Raw genomic sequence first — 22,055 nt, forward strand, 5'->3', positions numbered from 1 at the left:
TAAATCTGGAGACAGCTCCTTTCCATACCACCAGATAGTTACTTCTAGTGAAGATCAAGCTCAGCTACACAGGTAATCTGCCAGGGTTACACATCTGAGTTGATATTTGTCAGGGTAATCTGGGAATCATTAGGAAACAGATAGATAATAAGACTAAAAGTATCATATTGCCTCTTTATAAATCTATGGTACATCCACATCTTGAATACTGTGTTGTGGCCGATGGCCGGCTCCCCTCTAGTGGATCTCATGCTTTGCTCCTGTTGGGGGCCAGGAAAGTGCCCATCACCCCATCTTCCCTGGGGGAGGGGGATAGGGACCCAGGCCCACCCGCTCCTCCGGGTCCCAGCCCAGGGGCCCTATGAACCGCAGCAGTATACTACTGGCTCTGTATTGTTTGAGCTGCAGCTTCTTCCCCTGGGCTACTTTCCCCCCTCAGTCCTTCTGGCCTCTCAGGCCCTATGTTCTTGCTGCCCCTTGCTGGGCTCAATACCTCCTTTCGGGGTTCCTCTGCTCTCCCACACTCTGCTACTTCAGTCTGCTGCTTTGCTTTGCTCTGCTCTGCTCTGCTCTGCTCTGCTCTGCTCCTTCCAACTTGTGCACTGTGTGTTTGGGGCGGAGCCCTTTTATGGAGCACCTGGCTGATCACTAATTGGCCTCAGCTGGCTCCTAATTGCCCCCTTATGACTCCAATTAGGCTACAGGGAATAAAGCCCTGATCATCCTGGGGCTGATATACCTCCCTTCGTGTATTCTCCTGCTACCCTCTGCCCTTCATATATCGCAGTGTGCAGATCTGGTTGCCACATCTTCATTAAATTAATGGCATCTGAGTATGAGGAATGAAATATTTCTTCTACAGCTATGTCTAAGACATCTAGATACAGCTACATTAGGGAGAGAGAGAGACAGAGAGAGAGATTCACATACAATAGGTGATGATGATGATGACGACGATGAAGATAGATAGACAGATAGATAGATATATTCACTTCAATGAAAATTTATTTCAATGACCAAAAGAATCTTGAAGTTGGAGGAGGAAAACCAATTTAACTTTGGAGAAAACCACACACACCAGTACAATGAGTGTCTTGCTGTCATTATTATTTATTTAGGTTGAGAAATTTAGCAGCATGAATCTAAATGACAGTGGAAACTCTGTCTAAATGTGACTTCATTAAATTCAACCTCCAAAACTTAAGTTGAGTAGTTTGAGTCCTTTCTAATTAAGATGGCAATGTTCTCCAGACGGCAGGGCAAAGGACTAGGAGAGAGAGGACTTGTATTGCTAATGTCTTTTAACACTCAGTGGATGATGTCCTTGTGTTTCCTCCATAACAATGCACAGATTCCAAGGTCAAAAGGGACCATTATGATCACCTAGTGTGATCTCCTGTAGAACACAAGTCATAAAACTTCCCCAAATTAATTCCAGTTTGAACTAGAGCGGATCTTATAGAAAAAACACATCCAGTCTTGATTTAAAAACGGCCAGTGATGGAGGATCCAACATAGTCCTTGGTAAATTATTCCAATGGTGAATCATGGTCACTATTAAAAATATATGCCTTATTTCCAGCCTGAATTCGTCTAGCTCCAACTTCCATCCATTGGATTGTGTTACTCCTTATTCTGATAGATTGAAGAGCCCATTATTAAATATTTGTTCTGCATGTTGATACTTATAGACTGTAATTAAATCACCCCCTAACCTTCTATTGGTAAAATAGATTGAGATACTTTGAGTCTATCATTATAAGGGATGTTTTCTAGTCCTTTAATTATTCTCATAGCTCTCCTCTGAACCCTCGCCAGTTTATCAACTTCCTTCTTGAATTGTGGGCCCCAGAACTGGACAAGTCATTTCAGCAATGGTCACACCAGTGGCAAGTAATCTACCCCTGCTCGAGATTCCCTTGTTTATGCATCCAAAGATTGCATTAGCCCTTTTGACCACAGTAAAAGCACTAAGCATAAACCCGTATTCTGATTATTATTTTTTCTTTTCCTTTCATTACATGGTGCAATTATCAATCCAATCCCTGTCCTTCATCTTTAGACTCCATTGTATCCCTTTGTGGTACAGAAGAATTCATAATGATCTCAAGTACTTACAGAATTGGGAAATTCTCACTGAAGATGGAAGAATTCCATGCACACCTACAGACTGGGGACCGACTGGCTAGGCAGCAGTTCTGCAGAAAAGGACCTGGGGTTACAGTTGAGAAGAAGCTGGAGATGAGTCAACAATTTGTCCTTGTTGCCAAGAAGGCTAATAGCATATTGGGCTGCATTAGTAAGAGAACTGCCAGCAGATTGAGGTTGTTATATTAAATCCTTGGAAAGTACTTGTATCCCAAGAGAAATCAGCAGGGAACACAGAGGGATGCAAACCCATGAAAAGTCTTTATGAACTACACTAAAAACCAGCCAGGACTGGCTGAGCTATCCCCTAATAGTCTAACTCTATTGCTATGGCAACAAGCCAAGCTCTGTTGCTATGGCAACCTATGCAATAAGGCAAGACACAAAATACACAACAGAAGGAATTGATCTTTCCCCCTGTATTCAGCACTGGTGAGGCCACATCTGGAGTATTGTGTCTGGTTTTGTGACCCCCTCTACAAAAAGGATGTGGACAAGTTGAAGAGAGTCCAGCGGAGGGCAACAAAAATGATTAGGAGACTGGAGCACATGACTTATGAGGAGAGGCCGAGGGAACTGGGCTTGTTTAGTCTGCAAAATAGAAGAATGAGGGGGGGATTTGATAGCAGCCTTTAACTACCTGAAAGGGTATTCCAGGGAGGATGGAGTGAGGCTGTTCTCAATGTAGTAGATGACCTCCTGAGCAGGGGGTTGGACTAGATGACGTCCTGAGGTCCCTTCCAATTCTATAATTCTATAATTCTGTGACAGAACAAGGAGCAATGGTGTCAAGTTGCAGTTGAGGAGGTCTAGGTTGGATATTAGAGAATAGTTTTTCCCTAGGAGGTTGGTGAAGCACTGGAATGGGTTACCTAGGGGGGTGGTGGAATCTCCATCTTTAGAGGCTTTTAAGGCCTGGCCTGACAAAGCCCTGGCTGGGACAATTTAGCTGAGGTTAGTCCTGCTTTGAGCAGGGGGTTGGACTAGATGACCGCGTGAGGTCCCTTCCAACTCTAATGTTCTATGATTCTATGAGTCTATGAAGCATATTCTGTGCTCTATCAGCTTTGCGGGTTACTCAATTGCATTTTCCATTGAAATAGAAATAAACCCAGATGCCAGATAGTAAATTGTTTTCTAATTATATTATTAAACAATATTACCCCCTCCCTTGTTTATAGGTAGTTGGAAAGTTTCATTTTTTTAATAGGAAATTGGGTTTTCACCAAAACAAAAATTTTTCCTTATCATGTGCCCTCTTTCCTCGAAAATTTGTGATGTTTGGTTGGAAAAACTGAAAACTCAGAGAATGACCTGGTTTGGTTTTCTCAGAATGAACATTTTTAAGCTGAAAGTTTCCTGGCTTAGTCATGCCAATGTTATAAGAAAATGAGCCAATACAAGTAACTCGCACCAATGTTTATGTCACTGTTGCACTCATCCCATAGTTTTTGTCCAGAAACTCTTCAGAGTTAATCTGAAGTGGAGTCACGTTGAATTTTCATTGATCCAAGTAAAATGACATGCCTTGTACACTCTTTCTCCAGGCTCCCTTTAAACATATTTGGATCCTTGTGTGGTGAAACCCTGATTCCTTCAAAGTGAAGAGGTTAAATCCCAGTGCACGGCATCAACATTTGGCCTCATTTTCCAGAGTCAGCTTGTTAGGAAACACTGCAAAACCTTCCTCTTCCAAAAAGCCTTTCCACCACATCAAGAATGACACAGCATTAGGTATTCAGGGATAAAATAATACAAATATGCACCGCTGTAGGCACCCTTACGTATCCATAACAACACAATACATTAACAGAATCATTTCAACAGGAGTTCAGCCTTGCAGACGCCTACGAAGACACTTCAGCACCCCTCTCAGATTGCAGGGAGCAAACATTAAGTTCCCTCAGAAAAATGCATTAAAGAGGTGATAGATCAGCACCCGCAAGAGATGACAAAACATCAACTACTGGGTGTAACCAAACATTCCCTCTCCCCCACCAAGTATACTCACTGACCTAAAAAACAAACATCTGGAACAAAAAAAAACAACCAACCAACTAACTAATGAAACAAAACAAAACAAAAAATAGACAAGACAACGAACTATAAAACTCCAAAGCCTCTGTTCCCAAGCAGAGCTCTTTATCACCCTCTGCCCACGCCCCAAAAAGGAGATAGACCAGAGGATACACTAGGGACTATGATATGGCTACTGATTTTGTGTGGAAGCTGCTCAGATAGCATGATGGGTGGTAGTATAAAAACCTAAAATAGCTGGCTAGCTGGATTTTCATCTTATATATACGGGGGTACTTCAGTGGAGTTAATCTTTTTTATTTTACCAATATAAATACAATATTTTTCATAAAGACTCTGTGCACCATGCCCTGATGGAGACAATATTGTCACCTGTTGATTAGATTTACAAATACAGAATTAAAAGACAATTATGAGAGGAAGACAGATGTTTTATTCTTGGTCAATAAAGTGTGCCAAATGAGTTTCTTCAGAGCAGTTTTGATCTCCTTGTTCCTCATGCTGTAGATGATGGGATTCATCATAGGATGGACCACAGAATAGAGAACAGTGAGCATGAGATCCAGACCTGAGGCTGAGCTGGAGGTGGGTTTCAGGTAGGCAAAGGTGCCAGTGAAAACTAACAAGGAGACTACAATCAGGTGAGGGAGGCAGGTGGAGAAGGCTTTCTGCCGACCTTGCTCAGAGGGGATTCTCAGCACCGTGGTGAAGATCTGAATGTACGACACAATTATTAAAACAAAGCAGCTTAAGCCCAAGAAGGCATTTAAAGCAATAACCCCAACTTCACCGAGATATGAGTCAGAGCAGGCAAGCTTGAGGAGCTGGGGGATTTCACAGAAGAACTGATCCACCATGTTACCTCCACAGAAGGTTAAGGTGAACGTATTCCCGGTATGCAGGGCAGAATTGAGCATTCCACTCACCCAGGCACTGGCGGCCATTTGGACACAAGCCCTCCTGTTCATCACAGTCTCATAATGGAGTGGTTTGCAGATGGCGACGTAACGATCATACGCCATGACAGTGAGTAGGGCAAAGTCAGACAAAGCGAAGAAGAAGAAGAGAAAGACTTGGGTGATGCATCCAGAATAAGAAATTGACTTGCTGTTCAATAGGGAGTTGGCCATGGACTTGGGGACGGTGACAGAGATGAATCCGAGGTCTAGAATGGACAAGTTCATCAGGAAGAAGTACATAGGGGTGTGAAGGTGGTGGTCGAGAACTACTACAATGATAACTAAGAGATTCCCTGTCAGGGCCACCAGGTAAATCACTAGAAATAAGACAACGTGCAAAATCTGCAGTTCCCGAACCTCAGAGAATCCCAGGAGAAAAAACTCAGTCACGGTGGTATGGTTGGACATTTTCCTTCTCAATACATCATGTGCTGCCTGTGAAGGGAAGGACAAGGCAACGTCAGGATTAGAATGATCCTCACCTCCGACAACTGGACCCTTAGTCAGGTGCATTATCACACCACTGTAAATTGCCATTGATCCCTTAAAGTCAATGGATGGCGTCTGCTTCCATCATCTGAGAATCTGGTCCAAGATGTGGCTTGATAAAACGCAGTGTAAATATGGAACAAATTATAACCCTGACCCAACTATCTTAGGAACAATGGTCATCTTGTGGCGACAATGGAGAGCTATTAATGTGAGGAGACCAAAAGAGTTCAGCTTGTTTAGCCTGGAAAAGTGCAGAACGAAAGGGGGTCTGGTCACTTTCTGTAAATATATCCGGGAAAAACAGCAGGGAGGCAGAAAAGCCACTGATGCTAAAGGACAATGTAGGCACAAGAGCAAATGGACTATACTGGCTGTGGGTAAATTCAGACTGGAGATGAGAAGTTTTGTCCCCATCAGAGGAGGGAGAGTCTGGAATAGCATCCCAATAGGAGAAGTTGGGGACAAACAGTGTTCACATGGGTCTGGATCAGTTTTTGATGGGGATTAGATGACAGGGTTGCCAGTGAAAGCAGGGGATTGGAATCGATGACCCAGGAGGTCCCTTTCTGTCATATGTTCTTATGACAAACAGCAGGCTCACATCTAGGGAAGGAAACTAAACTTCTGATCCACCAATACTGCCTGATTATCTCTTCCCAGGGAAACACAAGAGAGACACACACCCAGCTCCCTGAGCACTAGCTTGCCTGTAGTGAATCCACACTGAGTTCAGGGCTTAGGTGGTCTGCTACCTGCTTACAGATTGAGTTATGGCACCAAATCCCAGCCTCACTTTCATCTCTGTGTGATGGAGGACTAGGAGCATCACTCCATTACTTCGATGTTGTAGCCTTTGCCTCTGAGACTGTATGTCTGTGCTGTGTGGGTGACGGCAGTCAGGAGACTTGGGTTTTGTTCTTGGTTCTTAGCTCTGCCACTGATCTGCTGGGTGACCTTGGGCTAGTCACTTTCCCTGTGTGTGCCTCTGTTTCCCTTCCCTGCCTTTCTCTGCCTTGTCTACTTGACTGTGAGCTCTTTGGGAGTTGGACTGCGAGGGCTTTTTAAACTAAAGGTTGAGGGAAATATGACAGGTGCAGAGAAGCACACAGTTTGGGTGGAGACATCCCTAATGGATGAATTTATTAAAAGGGAAACTCTATAATTTACTATACAGAATAGGAAAGATGTTGGAAAAATACAGGCAGAAGTTAATGAGGAATAGTCAACCATAAAAGAGTCTCAGTTAAATATAACAAATAAAAGCAAGCAACTAAATATCAACAAAATGTACAAGTGCTCCTATAAAAATGCTAGAAGTCCAAATACTAAGATGGCTGAACTCCAGTGCTTGAAAACTTATTGTAATAAGGATAATCAATGGGATACAGTAATACCAGGTTACAAAATATATAGAAATGACAGAGTACTTCACACTGGTGGGGGACTGGCACTATATGTTCAAAAAAAGCAAGAGTCAAATAAGGTAAAAATCTGAAATGAATCAAACTGTACCATAGGCTCTCCATGGATAGAAATTCCAGGCTTGAATAATAAGGGCATAGCAGTGGGAACAGACTACCAACCATCCGACCAGGATGGTGACAGTGATTGTGAAAAGCTAAGGTAGGTTACAGAGGCTACAAAATGGAAACATGCAATAATAATGGGTGATTTCAACTATCCTCATGTTGACTGGGTAAATGTCACATCAGGCCATGATGCAGGGATCAAATTTCAAGGCACCATAAATGACTGTTTCTTAGAGCAGCTAGTCTTGGAACCCACAAGTGGAGAGGCAATTCTTGTTGTAATCCTAAATGGATCACAGGACCTGGTCCAAGAGGTAACTACAGCTGAACAGCTCAGTCATAGTGACCATATTTAGCATCCTTGTATGGGGGGACATATAAAAAATCCTCATCAGAATATAATTTAATTTTAAAAAGGATAACTAAGAATGATGCACTAGTGAGATGGAAATTAAATAAAGCCGTCAAAAGGGAAAATGCCTGCAAGCAGCACAAAGACTACTTAAAACACCATCATAAAGGCTCAGAATAAATGTGTACCCCAAATCAAAAAAGTCAATAGGAAGACCCAAAAATTGCCACCATGGTTAAATAGCAAAGTAATGGAGGCTGTTAAAGTTAAAAAAGGAATGCTTTAAAATTTGGAAGTCAAATCCTTCTAAATAAATAGGAAGGAATACCACTCCCACAAATAACACGTAAAAGTTTAGTAAGGCAGGCCAAGAAAGAATTTGAGAAGCAACTTGCTAAAGATGCAATAACTAATGGTATTTTTTAAGTACATCAAACAGGCATCTAGATGTCAAAGGTGTTAAAGAAGCACTCAAGGAAGACAAAGGCACTGTCAAGAAGTTATATGAATTCTTTCCATCAATCTTCAGTAATATAGTAGAACAGTGATATGTCACCAGAACCAGATAGTAATGACCCAAGAATTTGAAAGAACTCAGATATGAAATTATGTAACCTATCTCTGAAAGCAAAATCTGCACCTGATGACTAAAAGGTAGCTATTGTTATGTCATTTTTTTAAAGAGGCTCCTGAGAAGATCCTGGCAATTACAGGCTGGTCCTAACTTCAATATCAGGCAAATAGGTAGAAACAATAGTAAAGAACAGAATTATCAGACACACAGATGAACATGATTTGTTGGAGAAGAGTCTACATGGATTTTCTAAAGGAAAATCATGCCTCACCAATTTATTAGAATTCTTTCAGGGCCAAAAAGCATGTGGATAAGCATGACCCAATCAATATTGTGCACTTGGATTTTCAGAAAGCCGTTGACAAAGTCCCTCACCAAAGGCACTTAAAGGCACAAAGTAGCCATCAGATGAGAGGAAAAATTTTATGGTTCAGTAACTGGCTGAAAGATAGGAATCAAAGAATAGGAATAAACAGTCAGTTTTCCCAACAGAGAGAGGTGAACAGTGGAGCCCCTCAAGGATCTGTACGGGAATTGTGGTATTCAACATATTCATTAATGATCTGGAAAAAGAGGAGAACAACAAAGTGGCAAAGTTTGCAGATGATACAAAATTATTCAAAATAGTGAAGTCTAAAGCAGACTGTGAGGCATTTCAAAGGAATCTCACAAACTGGATGACTGGGCTACAAAATGTCAGAAGAAATTCAATGTTGATAAGTGCAAAGTAAAGCACATTGGAAAAATAATCTTTTCTGTCTCTGTAGAGAGAGAGAAATCTTGGAGTCACCATGGAGAGTTCTATGAAAATTTGCACTCAATGCTCAACAGCAATCAAAAAGGTTAACAATATTTTAGGAACCATTAGAAAAGGGATAGAAAATGAGATTGAAAATATCATAATGCCACTCTAAATTCATGGTGCACCCACACCTTGAATACTGTGTACAGTTCCAATTGCCCCATCACAAAAAGGATATAGTGGAACTGAAAAAGATTCAGAGAAGGGTAACAAAGATGATCAAGGGTATGGAACAGCTTCTGTACAATCTTAAAAAGATTAGGGCTGTTCTTCTTAGAAAAGAGATGACTAAGAGGAGATATAACACATGGCTATAAAATCATGAAAGGTGTGGAAAAAGTGAATAGAGAAGAGTTATTTATGCTTTTAGACAATACAGAAGCCAGAGGTCACTCAATTAAATACATAGGCAGCAGGTTTAGTACATAACAAGAAGTACTTTTTCACACAGCACTTAACTAACCAGTGAAACTCATTGCCATGAGATATGGTGATGACCAAAAGTATAACTGAGTTCAGAAAAGATCTGGGTAGGTTCATGGAGAATATGTCTATCAATGATTAATAACTAAGATGGTCAGGGATGAAAGCAGATGCTTGGGGCGACCCTAAACCTCTGATTACCAGAATCCAGGAGTGGAAGACAGAATGGATCATTTCAAAATTTCCCTGTCAGCTTTGCTTCTTATTTGGTTTGAGCTATACCTTTGAATCAGAAATAAAAAAAGTCGCAATAGAGTGAATGGGTTTGAAATTATGGTATCATTAGACAATATTTTTGTTCCCCAAACTTGCTTACAGCTACGTTTCCAATTAGGGGTAGTCAGAAATTTTCTTCTTAAATTGTTGTCAGAGGAAAATTGGGTTTTCAATTAAACAAATTTTCATGGACAATGGCAGCTCCCTCTCTCTGGGCTTCTCTTCACTTACCTAGGAGATTCGGCGGCGGTCGACCGGAGTTACGCAAGCTGCACAAAAAACTTGTGTAGCTCCCGTTGACTTCTCGGCTTCTGTTCTGCACACCGTCTTCACTGCACTGCACCTGCACCTGCATTATCTATCTATCTATCACCCGAAGTCATTTCCATGTCCCTACAGCACATTTCCTGAATTCCTAGGTCTCTCTGCAGTTCCTAGCGGACAGGGATCCACTCCACAGATGGTGATCCTGGCTTCCCTCCATGGACAGTTTGGCCAAAATGTGATGGACTAAATAGGATGAGAGACTGAAAGCCTCTCGCAGATCTAGAGTGGATCCCGACTCGTGCAGGCTTCAGACACTGGCACAGCCCAGGATTTCCCTGCCCTGGGGCTAAATAACTGAATCCAGGCTCCAGGGCTGTGAGACCAGCTCTGATCTCACATCTGGAGCAAGCCACCCTGGCAACCTGCCTTAGCTGACCCTAACCCCACAGAACAGGAACATGACATCCCTGTATCTCACCCAGTAACAGCATTCCTGGAAGGACTCTTGGTTAAAAACAAGGCAGGGCTGAGGCTCAAAAGATGTCCCAAGGTGTTTACAGAATAACATATGTATTTATAGCACAGACTTGTGACCTACGATAGTTTACAGCCTAGTGGCACTAGAACCTCAGCTGGCCTGGCAGAACCTGTTCCTTCATTACCTCCACATAATTATCTCTGGGTGAGCAGAGACGTTTTTCTCCTGAGTTGCATCAGCAGCTCTTGGGATGCAGACACTGGAGGAAACCACAGCTCAGGCTGCCCTGGCTGCTTAAAGTTAGTCACTAAGAGATACCCAGAGGCAAAGACTAAGAGCCAGGTCCTGAGCTGGTGTAAATCAGTACAGTTCCATTAGCTTCAGAGTAACTAGGGCTATTTATGCCAAGAGAGGATCTGACCCTTTGATTTCCATGGGGCTATGGCTGATTTAAACCACCCTGAGATCTGGCCTATTCAATCCAAAGGAGATATATCAATCTGCACCTGCCGGGGATGTGCCCTGTTACACACTTCCAAATCCGTATTCTCCATCTGTGAATCTGAACTGAAGACAAGTCAAAAGTTCTGAACCCGTCTGCACTTCCCTATCTCTTTGTCCCATGGGATAAATTACAAATGTAACTCTTAATGGCCACAGAGTGACTCCTTCCCAGGAGGGACAGATATTTGGGGGAATCCAGTGTTGCAAAGATTTTCTGAATCTGATCTTCAACTTCTGTTGGGATGAATGGCCCAACTTTCTTTCTTTCTTTCTTTCTTTCTTTCTTTCTTAGCAATTTAATGGTTTATTACTGCAGACAACACTAAAATAAAAAAAACTTATCTAGGCAGTATTTTTGCATTACTCAGCACTTGCAACAGCTCCCCACCTCCCTGCCCCATAGGCCACATAGGCATACAGTCACGCTGATATTGATATAAATTACCTTTTTTAACATAAACCAGCAGAAAACAATGTAAAATTTAACCAAAATGAAGTTCAAATGCAGATTTATGCAAACACCTTGAGGTTATTAAATTTTAATGACACTTGGTTGTGCTTGGGAGACTGGGGTAGAAACCTCTTGAAATTGTTTGTTCAGCTTTAATATTTTGCAACATAACCAGAAATAATATATAGTTACATTTTTAGACATTTTGCCGTAACATTCTTATAACTATATTTGAATATTTAATAAAGTTGTAAACAAGTTTTAAAGCACCTACCACAGAACATGTTTGGACATGTTGGCAATATTAGCTTTGCATTAATGTTGAGGAGATGTTGCATTAATGCTCCAGCATAGCTTACAGCTTGCCGATTCAGCAATCCTTGGTGTTATTCATAAAGACAGACCACAGACTTGGTTCGGTGGCAAAGCCTTGGCCAGGTTTATTGTCAATGAGGCACAGTCCTAATGGCCTGGCTCAGTGGTTACCAGTACACTAAAACAGATATTCCTGCAACATGATGTTAGTTCAATCAATGGACTGTCATCCCCAGGGCCAATATAAAGATGCCCCATCCTTCCACTATCTGTATACATGGACACAAAAAAGTTACGCCTTACACTCCATATGTTCCTTGGGCTTTGCACCTGCTAGTTCGAACAAAACTTCCTCATCCATTACCCTGTCATTCCTTCCTCATCTTACAAAGGGTTGGTGTGTTTCTGTACCGCTCTCGCAGGACTGTGTTTACGTAGTTACTTAAGAGTTCTGTGTTTTCCTGTACCATCTTCTCAGGCCAGGAATACATTTGCTCGGTTAGCTGACATTCTGACAAGGCCTAGTTTGATTAATACTGGCAGTCATGACCATTGCTCCAACAAGGCCTATTCTGAGCACGTGTATGTGTGTTCTGAGTGTGTGAGTGTGTATGTTTGATCTGCGTGTGTGTGTTTGAAAAAGACTAGTTGAGGGCCAGACAAAAAACAGAGAAAAACTGAGAGCAGAAGGAAGAAAGCAAGGCAACAATCTGTAAACATGATGCAATCCTCGGACGAACCCACACAGAAGTTCTGGACTCAGGGTGCTGGAAAAAGGGATCTTGGGTCTGTAAACTAAGAAGCTACTCCTTTTGGTTTTGGTTCCTCCTGTGTTCAGAGAAGCAGAAATTTCTATGTTCCTTGTAAATAAACAAGATTGCAACAAAGAAACTACCAGACTTACTCATTGTCTTCTACTCCCAACTGCAACAAGCTACAAGATCCCAAACACTGAGTGGGCAGCCGGGTAAAAAAAGGTGTAACGTATGCTTTAGATAAATTCAAGTTATTGAGGGCCAAATGAGTGAAATCTAATGGCCAGTGATGTATGGGAGGTCAGACTATATGATCTCTTGGTGCTTTTTCTCCTTCAAATCTATGTGTGCTTGTTCTGAGTATTTGAAAGTATGTGTCTCCATTGTTACTCTCCTGTATGTTGACATCTGGTTGTAATAAAATTTAGTAGTTTGTTGGGGTTTTGTTCCTAAAAGGTTTGGACCAACACAAAAGGGAAACAACCAGGTATCATAATGACTCTTTGGAAGTGAAATGTGATATTTGAAAGGTGAGACATTTTCTCTCCCTGGTTTACACACACCAGAAATAACCCAGATATTCACCCAGAGTCATCAAATAGAGTAAAATACAGAAGGAAAAGAACATACAGTCATCAGCCAGATACTCTGAATTAATGAAATTATGGAAATTAATACCATCAAAGAACACATAGAATCATAGAGGATTAGGGTTGGAAGGGACCTCAGGAGATCATCTAGTCCAATCCCCGGTATATGGGGTTTGGACTAGATGAGAAACGTGAATATACCATTGTTTGCTTAATTGAGACTAAAAGCTTTATTATCCAGTGTAGGAAGCCCAAGTCTTAGTAAAATGTTAAGAGTGATGGACCCATCAACTATGGGACAGGATACCTCAAAGGACCTGATTTCCCTATAGTTGGCCGAGCTTATGAAAGCCTTACAATCAACCCGACAGCATTTCTCTGCTGGTCTGTATACATTGTACTAACTTTTGAATGCCATATCTGATCAGTCCCCAAATTTCGGGGAATGTTTTAGTCATCAGTGGTCAGAAGCCTGTTGATTTTTGGGGAAATCAGAAAACCAAAAGGGGAAAAACGTGGAACACATGGCGTTCCAGTCATCCCATTAGCACAGCCACAGCTGCAACCATCTTCGCAACTCTTGACAGATCATACAACTGGTTGATGTAAAAATTAAAGCTTTCCAGCATAACAATACTTGATATCGTCTTTGCCTATCCTCCCAACAGAGTTTAACATCTTTACACCTTGCGCTACTCAGTGAGAAAGAAGGCAGATAACTAGGAGAGGGACTAGGGTGAAATGTGGGGGAAAGGTGGGACTGGGGGTGTGCATACAGACCCTGGCATGGTGGGAAGAAAATGGAAAACCTAGTATGGGGGGAGGGGAGCATGATGGCACACACACAGAGCCCTTACTATGGGGAAATTGGGACTGACATATCTAGAAGACAAGGGCACATTTGGGGAAAGAATCTAAAAGCAGATACCACTTGAAGCTATGGGAAAGCATCTGAAGGAAGATTAAAAACACATCTATATGTGTAACTACTCAGGCGTGTTACCACCAAAGACTTCATCAGTGGTAACAAGAAAACATACAAGAAAGAGAGTCATAAAGGCTAGAGAAGCTGTGGAGGAAGAATGGCCTTTCTGCATATATGCTAGGAATGGCCTAGGATGGTAGGACAGTAATCAGACAATATTTTAGAGGAAAATAAATAGTTTTTTTAAGATTACTAAAGTTAGGTCACCTTTGGAACCTATAGTTATAATCCAAAGTTGGTTTCTGACTCAGGGAAGGAATGATTTATAATATATTTACTTCTAGTAGCCAGATCTGTGATAGTTTGTGTTTGGAGAAGGACAGATCCACCAACACTGGCAGCATGGAGAAATAAAGAAAGGACAATCCTTCCAATGGAGAAAATGTCAGAGATCCTGAGATCAGGGTCATTTAGACAGCATAATGAGTTATTATTATGTTTTGAATATAATGAGTACAAACTTCATGATAAGAGGTTGACCAATACATTTCATTTCTAATATCACAAATAGGAATGATGAATGAGACTTATTAATACTCTGATGGACAGTTCACTTGGAATAAGTATTACAAATTTTTTAAAAGATCGTTCAAGGTAAATTCTGTCTTTATAGTTTCCTCCCTGAGAACAAGATTCTGCTCATCATTCTTCTGATGGCCTTTTTCATCTCAGTGTTTCTCAGCGTGTAGATCATTGGGTTTAGCATTGGAGTGATTACAGTGAAAATGACTGAGGCCATCTTATCCATGGGCAATTCCTGGAAGGGCCGAGCATAGATTAAGAAGGTAGGTATGAACTGTAAACACACGACTGTGATCTGGGTTCCACAGGTGGACAGAGCCTTGCGCTTCCCTTCCGTGACATGTTTCTTTATCCTGACTAAGATGACAGTGTACGAAATGAGCAGGATGATGAACATTACTATGACGAGCATCCCACTGTTGGAGACCATCAGCAACTCAATCAAGTAGGTGTCCGTGCAGGCCAGTTTGATGACTTGTGGGACATCACAGTAGAAATTGTCCAGAACATTTGGACCACAGAATGGCAATTGGAGGATCAATCCAATCTGAACAACTGAGTGAGCCAATCCACCCAGCCACGCCCCTGCCACCAGCCCCATGCACACACCTTGGTTCATGATAGTCAAGTATCGCAACGGTTTATAAATGGCCATGTACCGATCGGCAGCCATCACCACAAGGACAACAACCATAGCACCGGCGATGAAGTGGAAGAAGAACATCTGGAGGATGCACTCATTGAATGAGATGGTTCTGCACGGAGTGAGGAGACCAAACAGCAATTTTGGAGCAGTGACAGAAGAGTCACTGACATCTAGAAAAGCCAAGTTGGCCAGTAGGAAGTACATGGGGGTGTGGAGCTGATGCTCAGTGATCACCGTGGTGATGATGGTGAGGTTCCCCAGCCACGTTGTCACGTATACTATGAAAAAGATGACAAAGAGGCATTGCTGCAGCTCAGGACTCTGGATGATGCCCAAGAGGACAAATTCTGTCACTGCAGAGGTGAGATTCTGCTGTTCCATTTACTAGCCTCAAAACATGTCTACAGAGGGAATGGTAATAATTAATATGATGCCATTCTTCTTACTCCCTCCTTAAATGACTAATATGAAGTCAATATTAAATATGTTTACAAAATTCAGTCAGCCTCAGTAGTGGGCAACCCTTCTTCAGTAGACCTAAGGAGCTACGCCAATGGTCATTTTCTGTTCCAGGGCCATTGGGGGTGAAGAGGAGCAGTCTATGCACCAAATCAAGCCCCCAGATAACCACTGTCTTCATTTGTTTTCCTGCAGGCCTTGTGCTGCACACTTCCCACCGTCCAGAGATACCTCATAGGAGCTAGGGAGTCACGGTTGGGAAGAGTGTGCTGTGCAGGGTGTACACTTGATGTTTGTAGGGTCCAGTGACCAAGAAGTATCAGGAGGTCATGATAACCAGAATGTCCTTCCCATATTCGTAAATGCCAGGTAGGTACTAGGCTGAGGCAGGTCCAGACTGAAGAGTAATTGGACTGGAAAATTTGAGATCAACTAGGCATCTGCTAAAGTTGAGCCCTTGATATTAGAGGTATTGAGCATCTGTAACCCACATTTATCAAGTGATGGCTGTTGTCCCTTTCTAGTGGCTACAAGAAGAGAAGGAATTAAGTCTTATTGTCTTTAGTAGCAATGACGTGCTCACCATCTCTGAAAAAAAAATTAAGTTACTGTAATTAGCTGCCTATGGATTCTATTGCTTAAAATTTAGCTGAGGTTAGTCCTGCTTTGAGCAGGAGGTTGGACTAGATGACCTCCTGAGGTCCCTTCCAACTCTATGATTCTATGATGCTAAAAGCATCTGACCTTGAAAACTATCAATACAATGATTTCCACATAAATATCTAGATTTAAATATTCAAAACTGTTTCAGGGTGATTGACGTTCAGCTCCCATTAACTTTTTTGAAAATCTCTAGAGCTGTCGGAAAAAAAAGTCCCAATTTTCATGTAAATTCTAACTTTATTTTACAAATTTCAAACTCAAATTGAAATTTTCATTTTTCTTCTTTTTCTTTTTGTTTTTGGAACCAAGAAAAATATTTTCCAAATGTTGGCCTGAATAGTACAACCAGCACCTAGCTCTTTTCATCCAAAGACTCAAAGTGCTTTACAAAGGAGGTTGGCATCACTATATCAATTTTACAGACAGGGAAACTGAGGCATAGACATTTGAAATTTGTTCCCCAAATTCACCCAACAGTCCAGTTATAAAACCAAGAACAGAAATGGTCAATTTTCTACTTTTTTTTTTTAATTTACCTCATTTTTTAGATCAAGGTATCTGATTTTAAAAAAGTATAGTTAAGAAAAGAGATTTTACTGTCCAAAATTTCTGTTTTAAAAAACCCCCACATTTTTGTGTAGATTTTTTTTCTTTGGCAAAGAATCTCAACCAGCCCTGAAGATCTCCTCCTTAAAGGACGGTGTCAGGTCACTGCGTGAAATGGGTGAGAATGGCTTTGTGTATAAAGCACTGGCCTTGGACTTCAGGGAGTTGGGTTCAGATTCTACCCTACTATAGACACTGTCTGGGACCCCAGACAACTAACTTCCTCTCTCAGTCTGGGATTTTCAAAGGGGAATGAGAAAAGTAGGTGCAGGGAATCTCGCTCACATTTTATCTGCAGATCTCGACACTACCCTGGCCATTATCCAATGTTCATTTCCCTGCTCCAAAGGTAACATCTCTTAGATCAGAGCAGCATACAGACTCTGCCATAAGAGATGCCTGGTCAGATAAAGCTTGTCTTGCAAAGGTCTCAGATAGTTTTGGTAGTAACGGCTCTGTTGGGTGTTCTCCTCTTAAATCACTTAGGTTCCACTAAACATCCAAGTCAATATCTGAAAACATAGAACCATAGAATATTAGGTTTGGATGGGATCTCAGGAGGTCATCAACTCTAACCCCCTGCTGAAAGCAGGACCAACCGTGACTAAATCATCCCAGCCAGGGCTTTGTCAAGCTGGGCCTTAAAAACCTGTAAGGATGGAACCGGTGCTTCACCACCCTCCAATTAAAAACATTTTTCCTTATCTTCCAATCCAACTTTTTTCTCTGAAATAATAATGCCTATTGCTAGTAGATGGACAAGGTGGATGAAGTAATATCTTCTTCTTCTTTTGTGACCAGGTTCTGTTGTAGAAAGAAATAAGCTTTCAAGCTTACTCAAAGCTCCCCTTAAGGTCTGGGAAGGGTGATAAGAGTGTCACTGTTAAATAGAAGAAGGATCAGATTTTTAAGCTTATGGAGTTAACATGCATTGCAAGAAACCATTCAAGGTGAAGTGGGCGTTGTGCCGGAGGTCAGACTAGATGATCATAATGGTCCTTTCTGACCTTATAGTCTATGAGTTAACACCCTGCAGCTGTAGGGCAAAGGAGAGTCAGTAGGTTAAAGATTGTTGTAATAAGCCATAAACCCAGTGTCTCTATTGAGTCAATTATTTTTAGTGTCTAATAAAGTCATGAATTTAAGTTCCAGGCTTCTCTTTTGAAGATGTTATGCATGTTTCCTTTGAGGATGAAGAATGAGAGGTCAAAGGTCAGCTATGGATTGAAAAGAGTGTTGCACCTAGGGGTGTGCGGTCAGTGGGGGTTTCAATACAGGAAAAAAACCCACAGACCACACTTCCTTCGTTGTCACCTACCACCCGACACTGCAACCAACACAGGCTATCATTAAACAATTGCAACCCATACTCAGTAGGAACCATATACTTAAAGAAATCTTTCCTAAAACCCATCTTCTGGACTTCACGCAATCCTCCAATCTTGCCAAGCTCAAAGTTGGAACTTAGCTCCCCACAGACCAGGACACACCAACTCAAATCTCCACCGCTGTGATGACCAACACCCCCTAACACACACCTTTCAAGATATGTGGCTATCACAACATGCAGTTTATCTCATCCAGTGAATTAAATGCCCCAACAGGAACTATGCTGGTGCAACCAGACAATCCCTTAGCTCTCAAATGAACTCACAAGGAATAATGACAAAAGATAAGCATGCCATATCACCGGTGGGTGACACTTTTCACAAAATGATCCCTTCATAATGTAGGTTCTGCTACCAGGATACGACCAGCCCAGAAAATCCAGCCTAGGTATCTGTAGTGTGACCTTTGTGGTCCACACCTGGACACAGAGGACTCCTGGCCTGAAGTATGCTAGTATGGTAAGGATTCATGTGAAAAGTACCTGTTTACCCAACAACACTTCTTGACTGTTTAATCATGTTACCTGTTCTTTGGAGTTACTTGCTTGTCAGGTTACCCCACCGTGACTCTGCTTGAAGCAGAGCTCTGGTGTCTGTAGCTTCACCTCTTTAATAAAGAATTTGTTGAAGACTTTCCTGAGTCCACAAAGGAAACCTGCACAACACCTTCAAAAGATGAGCGTGGGAGCTTAAATACATAACTTTGCTAGTTTCTACAAAGACACTGAATTTATGACTTATTACCGCAATCTGTAACACACGAATCCTCCTTTGTCTTACCACTGCAGCGGCGTTAACTGCCCACTTCACTTTGAATGGTTTAGTGCAATATATACCTTTTCCAGACCAGAAAAAGAGCTCTGTGTAAGCTCAAAAGCTTTTCTCTTTCAGGAACAGAAGTTGGTTCAATAAAAGATATTACTTCACCCAAATTTCTAATATCCTGGGACCAACACAGATAGAACAACAGTGCAAATATTGCTAGTAGTGTAGATTGCAGATTTTGTATAATGAGAATCATTATCTCACACAACCTTCCGGGTCTGTAACGTCAGGGTTGGTGCTTCCAAACTGCTTGGGGAAGTCACATCTCAAAGTTGATCTTTGCGCTCCTGACTGGAAGAGGAAGGGGACCTGTTCTTAAAGAGGAGGCAGCCCTAGAAATCTTTCCCTTACATCATACCTCTCCCACGCATGGGTGCGAGGAAAAAAAAACACTCTTTGAAATCCCCGAGTGATTTTTACTGAACGTAATCAGAAGAGCTACGGTTTCAGAGACCCGGGGATTCTGTCACAAGAGGAACGGTTAAGCTCATGGAGTGTTTCGTTTTGTTTATGTTTATTTTTAGCCACTCAATTCAACAGCTCTGGTAATTTTCAAACATGACTGGGCTTGATGCAAGGAGGGTATTTGGGACATGAGATGAATTCGTCTTCACACACAGGAAATGACAGGACTCCTGGGTTCTGTTCCTTCCTCTGAGATAGAAATCTGATCAAGGAGTCAGAACTGGAAACAAGGCGTCAGGACTTCCGGGTTCCGTGCCAGTTCTAGGTGGGAAGTTGGCCATGAAAGGGGTCAATTTTATTTTCACATCCCTCATGAACCACTTCAACATATTTTGTCCAAGAGCTTTATTGAAGATAAGGATGACTTTTTGGTAAGATCAGAATGAAAGGGCAAACTGCAAAGTCAGTCTGACTATGGAGTCAGCAGAAAATGCAAGATCATTGGCCCCAGACTTTAACTTTGCAGCTCAGCAGACTCCTGAGAGCTTATTGTGTCAATGAGTGACCTTGTACAAAGCTAGTATAAACATATACAGGGCTTTGGAGGTTCATGCCAGTTCCCTGGATGATGTAGATCAGGTCTACACTAGAAATTTACATCAATATAGCTCTTTGGCTGTTCGTCATACTCGACAATGATGTGGAGGAGGAAAATTTAGCACTTGTTAACTCGGCGATGAGAACCAAATCCAGCATTTGAAATAAAGCCCGGGTGACAGTTTGGACAAGAGAAATTGGGGAGCTACTTGATATTGTGCCACTGAAGATGGTGCTGCTGGCCCACTGCCTCTCTGCGTGCGTCAACTGCCTGGATAGAATCCAACACTACAGATCTCCATTTACACCCATCTCTGGCAACTTCTTCCCAGTTCTCTATGTGAATATTTCCTTTCTTCAAATTCCTTTTCAAAATGTCCCTATAGCACAGCTTTTTCCCTCCTCCCTCGCGTTTCCCTTCCCTAAGTTCACCATAGAGGACAATCGTTGGGAGCCGATGATCCGACATTTTGACAATATGATCTGTCCATGAAGTATAACTACTTCTCCCAGGAATAAGCCACACCCCTGAGTGACATAGTTAGACCCGACCTAACCATCAGTGTAGATAGATGGAATAACTTCTCTCATTGGCATAGCTACTGACTCTCATGGAGGTGGATTAACTATGTTGACTGGAGGAGCTCTGTCTTAGTAAAGTCTTCACTAAAGACTGCATAGTAGTCTAACTCTTCTATTCTACTCTGCTTAGAACTCTAGTACAGTGGTTCTCAGCCAGCAGTACGTGTACCCCAGGGGGTACGCAGAGGTCTTCCATGGGGTACATCAACTCATTTGTGTAGTTTTACAACAGACTGCATAAAAAGCACTAACAAAGTCAGTACAAATTAAAATTTCATACAGTGACTTGTTTATATTGCTTTATATACTATAAACTGAAATGTAAGCACAGTATGTATATTCCACTTCATTTATTTTATAATTAAACGGTAACAATGAGAATGTAAGCAATTGTTCAGCAATAGTGTGCTGTGACACTTTTATATTTTTACATCTGAATTTGTAAGCGAGTCTTTTTAAGTGAGGTGAAACGTGGGGTACGCAAGACAAATCAGACTCCTGAAGAGGGGACAGCAAGCTGGAAACTTTGAGAATCACTGGTCTAGTACTCTACTCTGAGTAATAGAGTCTTCACTAAAGTATTACAGCTGCATCAGTGCAGAGCTGTATGTGTAGACAAGCCTGGAATGTGAGACCAAGAGGGAGATGTCATTCCAAATATTTGAGCCATGAACACGATTTGAGTGAAATATTTTTTTGTCTGTTTGTGAGTCCACATTAACAATAATTTAGCAGAGAGTCTCTGCATAAAAGCCAAATAAAAGGTATCTTCCTGAAGCTCCCGACCCCTGAGATGGTGACATTTTAGTGAGTTTATGAAAGGGGAAAAGCTGAAGAGTAGAAATAAATGAAAAATGGGTTTCCCACCCTGCAATACTTTTCATCCCACATCAGGAGAAAAAGTTAAAATCTCAAAAATATTTGAAAGCAGATCATCTGAACAAAAATGAGGGTGGGTCAAATCAAAACATTTTGATTAATAATGCTTATAGTTTCATAGACATTAAGGCCAGAAGGAACAATCAGAACAGATAACCAGACCTTCTGTTTAACACAGACCATTACATTTCACCCAGTTTCCCCAGTATCGAACCCAAAAACTTCAGTTCAGCTAAACATTTCAGTCACAGAATCACAGATAAAGATGAGGGTTGGAAGGGACCTCAGGAGGTCATCTAGTTCAACCTCCTGCTCAAAGCAGTACCAACCCCAAATGAATCAAAGTCCTCCGCAGACTGCACCATTGTGAGTCATAGGCAGAGAATCAGGGAGACCGAGGTGTCACGCTCAAAGTCTGAGACCCCTGCAATGGTAGAGAACTCATCCGTGGAGGCATGCCCAGCAGGTGAAGTGCGCCTCTCGCTGCAGAGGGAAGTTCCATTTGGATTCTGATCTCTTAAATTTTTGTCACCATTTCTTTTCTAT

At 41.7% G+C, this 22,055-nt stretch overlaps 2 protein-coding genes across 2 annotated transcripts; both read right to left on the reverse strand.

Moving 5' to 3' along the window:
- Nucleotides 1–3,568: 3,568 nt before the first annotated feature.
- LOC137144884 (olfactory receptor 14A16-like) lies at nt 3,569–5,552 on the reverse strand. Its single transcript, XM_067535370.1, has 2 exons — nt 4,643–5,552; nt 3,569–3,621 (listed from the first exon to the last, which is right to left on the reverse strand). The coding sequence occupies exons 1-2, from the start codon at nt 5,550–5,552 to the stop codon at nt 3,569–3,571; spliced, it is 963 nt and encodes a 320-aa protein (XP_067391471.1).
- Nucleotides 5,553–14,544: 8,992 nt separating this feature from the next.
- LOC137144818 (olfactory receptor 4D9-like) lies at nt 14,545–15,486 on the reverse strand. Its single transcript, XM_067535304.1, has one exon. It carries the CDS (start codon nt 15,484–15,486, stop codon nt 14,545–14,547), a length of 942 nt encoding a protein of 313 aa, XP_067391405.1.
- Nucleotides 15,487–22,055: the final 6,569 nt, after the last annotated feature.

Source organism: Emydura macquarii, unplaced genomic scaffold (assembly GCF_026122565.2).
Source record: "Emydura macquarii macquarii isolate MOO-44397 ecotype Brisbane River unplaced genomic scaffold, CSIRO-AGI_Emac_v2 contig_3487, whole genome shotgun sequence".
Taxonomy (NCBI): Eukaryota; Metazoa; Chordata; order Testudines; family Chelidae; genus Emydura; species Emydura macquarii.

What these genes read in the sequence shown, in the direction of transcription:
- LOC137144884 (XM_067535370.1), bottom strand. Translation starts at nt 5,552, where the DNA reads ATGTCCAACCATACCACCGTGACTGAGTTTTTTCTCCTGGGATTCTCT. An exon ending in TGCTCTGAAGAAACTCATTT is followed by an intron (nt 3,622 to 4,642) that starts GGCACACTTTAT and finishes CACTTCAGATTA; the next exon opens with ACTCTGAAGAGTTTCTGGAC.
- LOC137144818 (XM_067535304.1), bottom strand. Translation starts at nt 15,486, where the DNA reads ATGGAACAGCAGAATCTCACCTCTGCAGTGACAGAATTTGTCCTCTTG.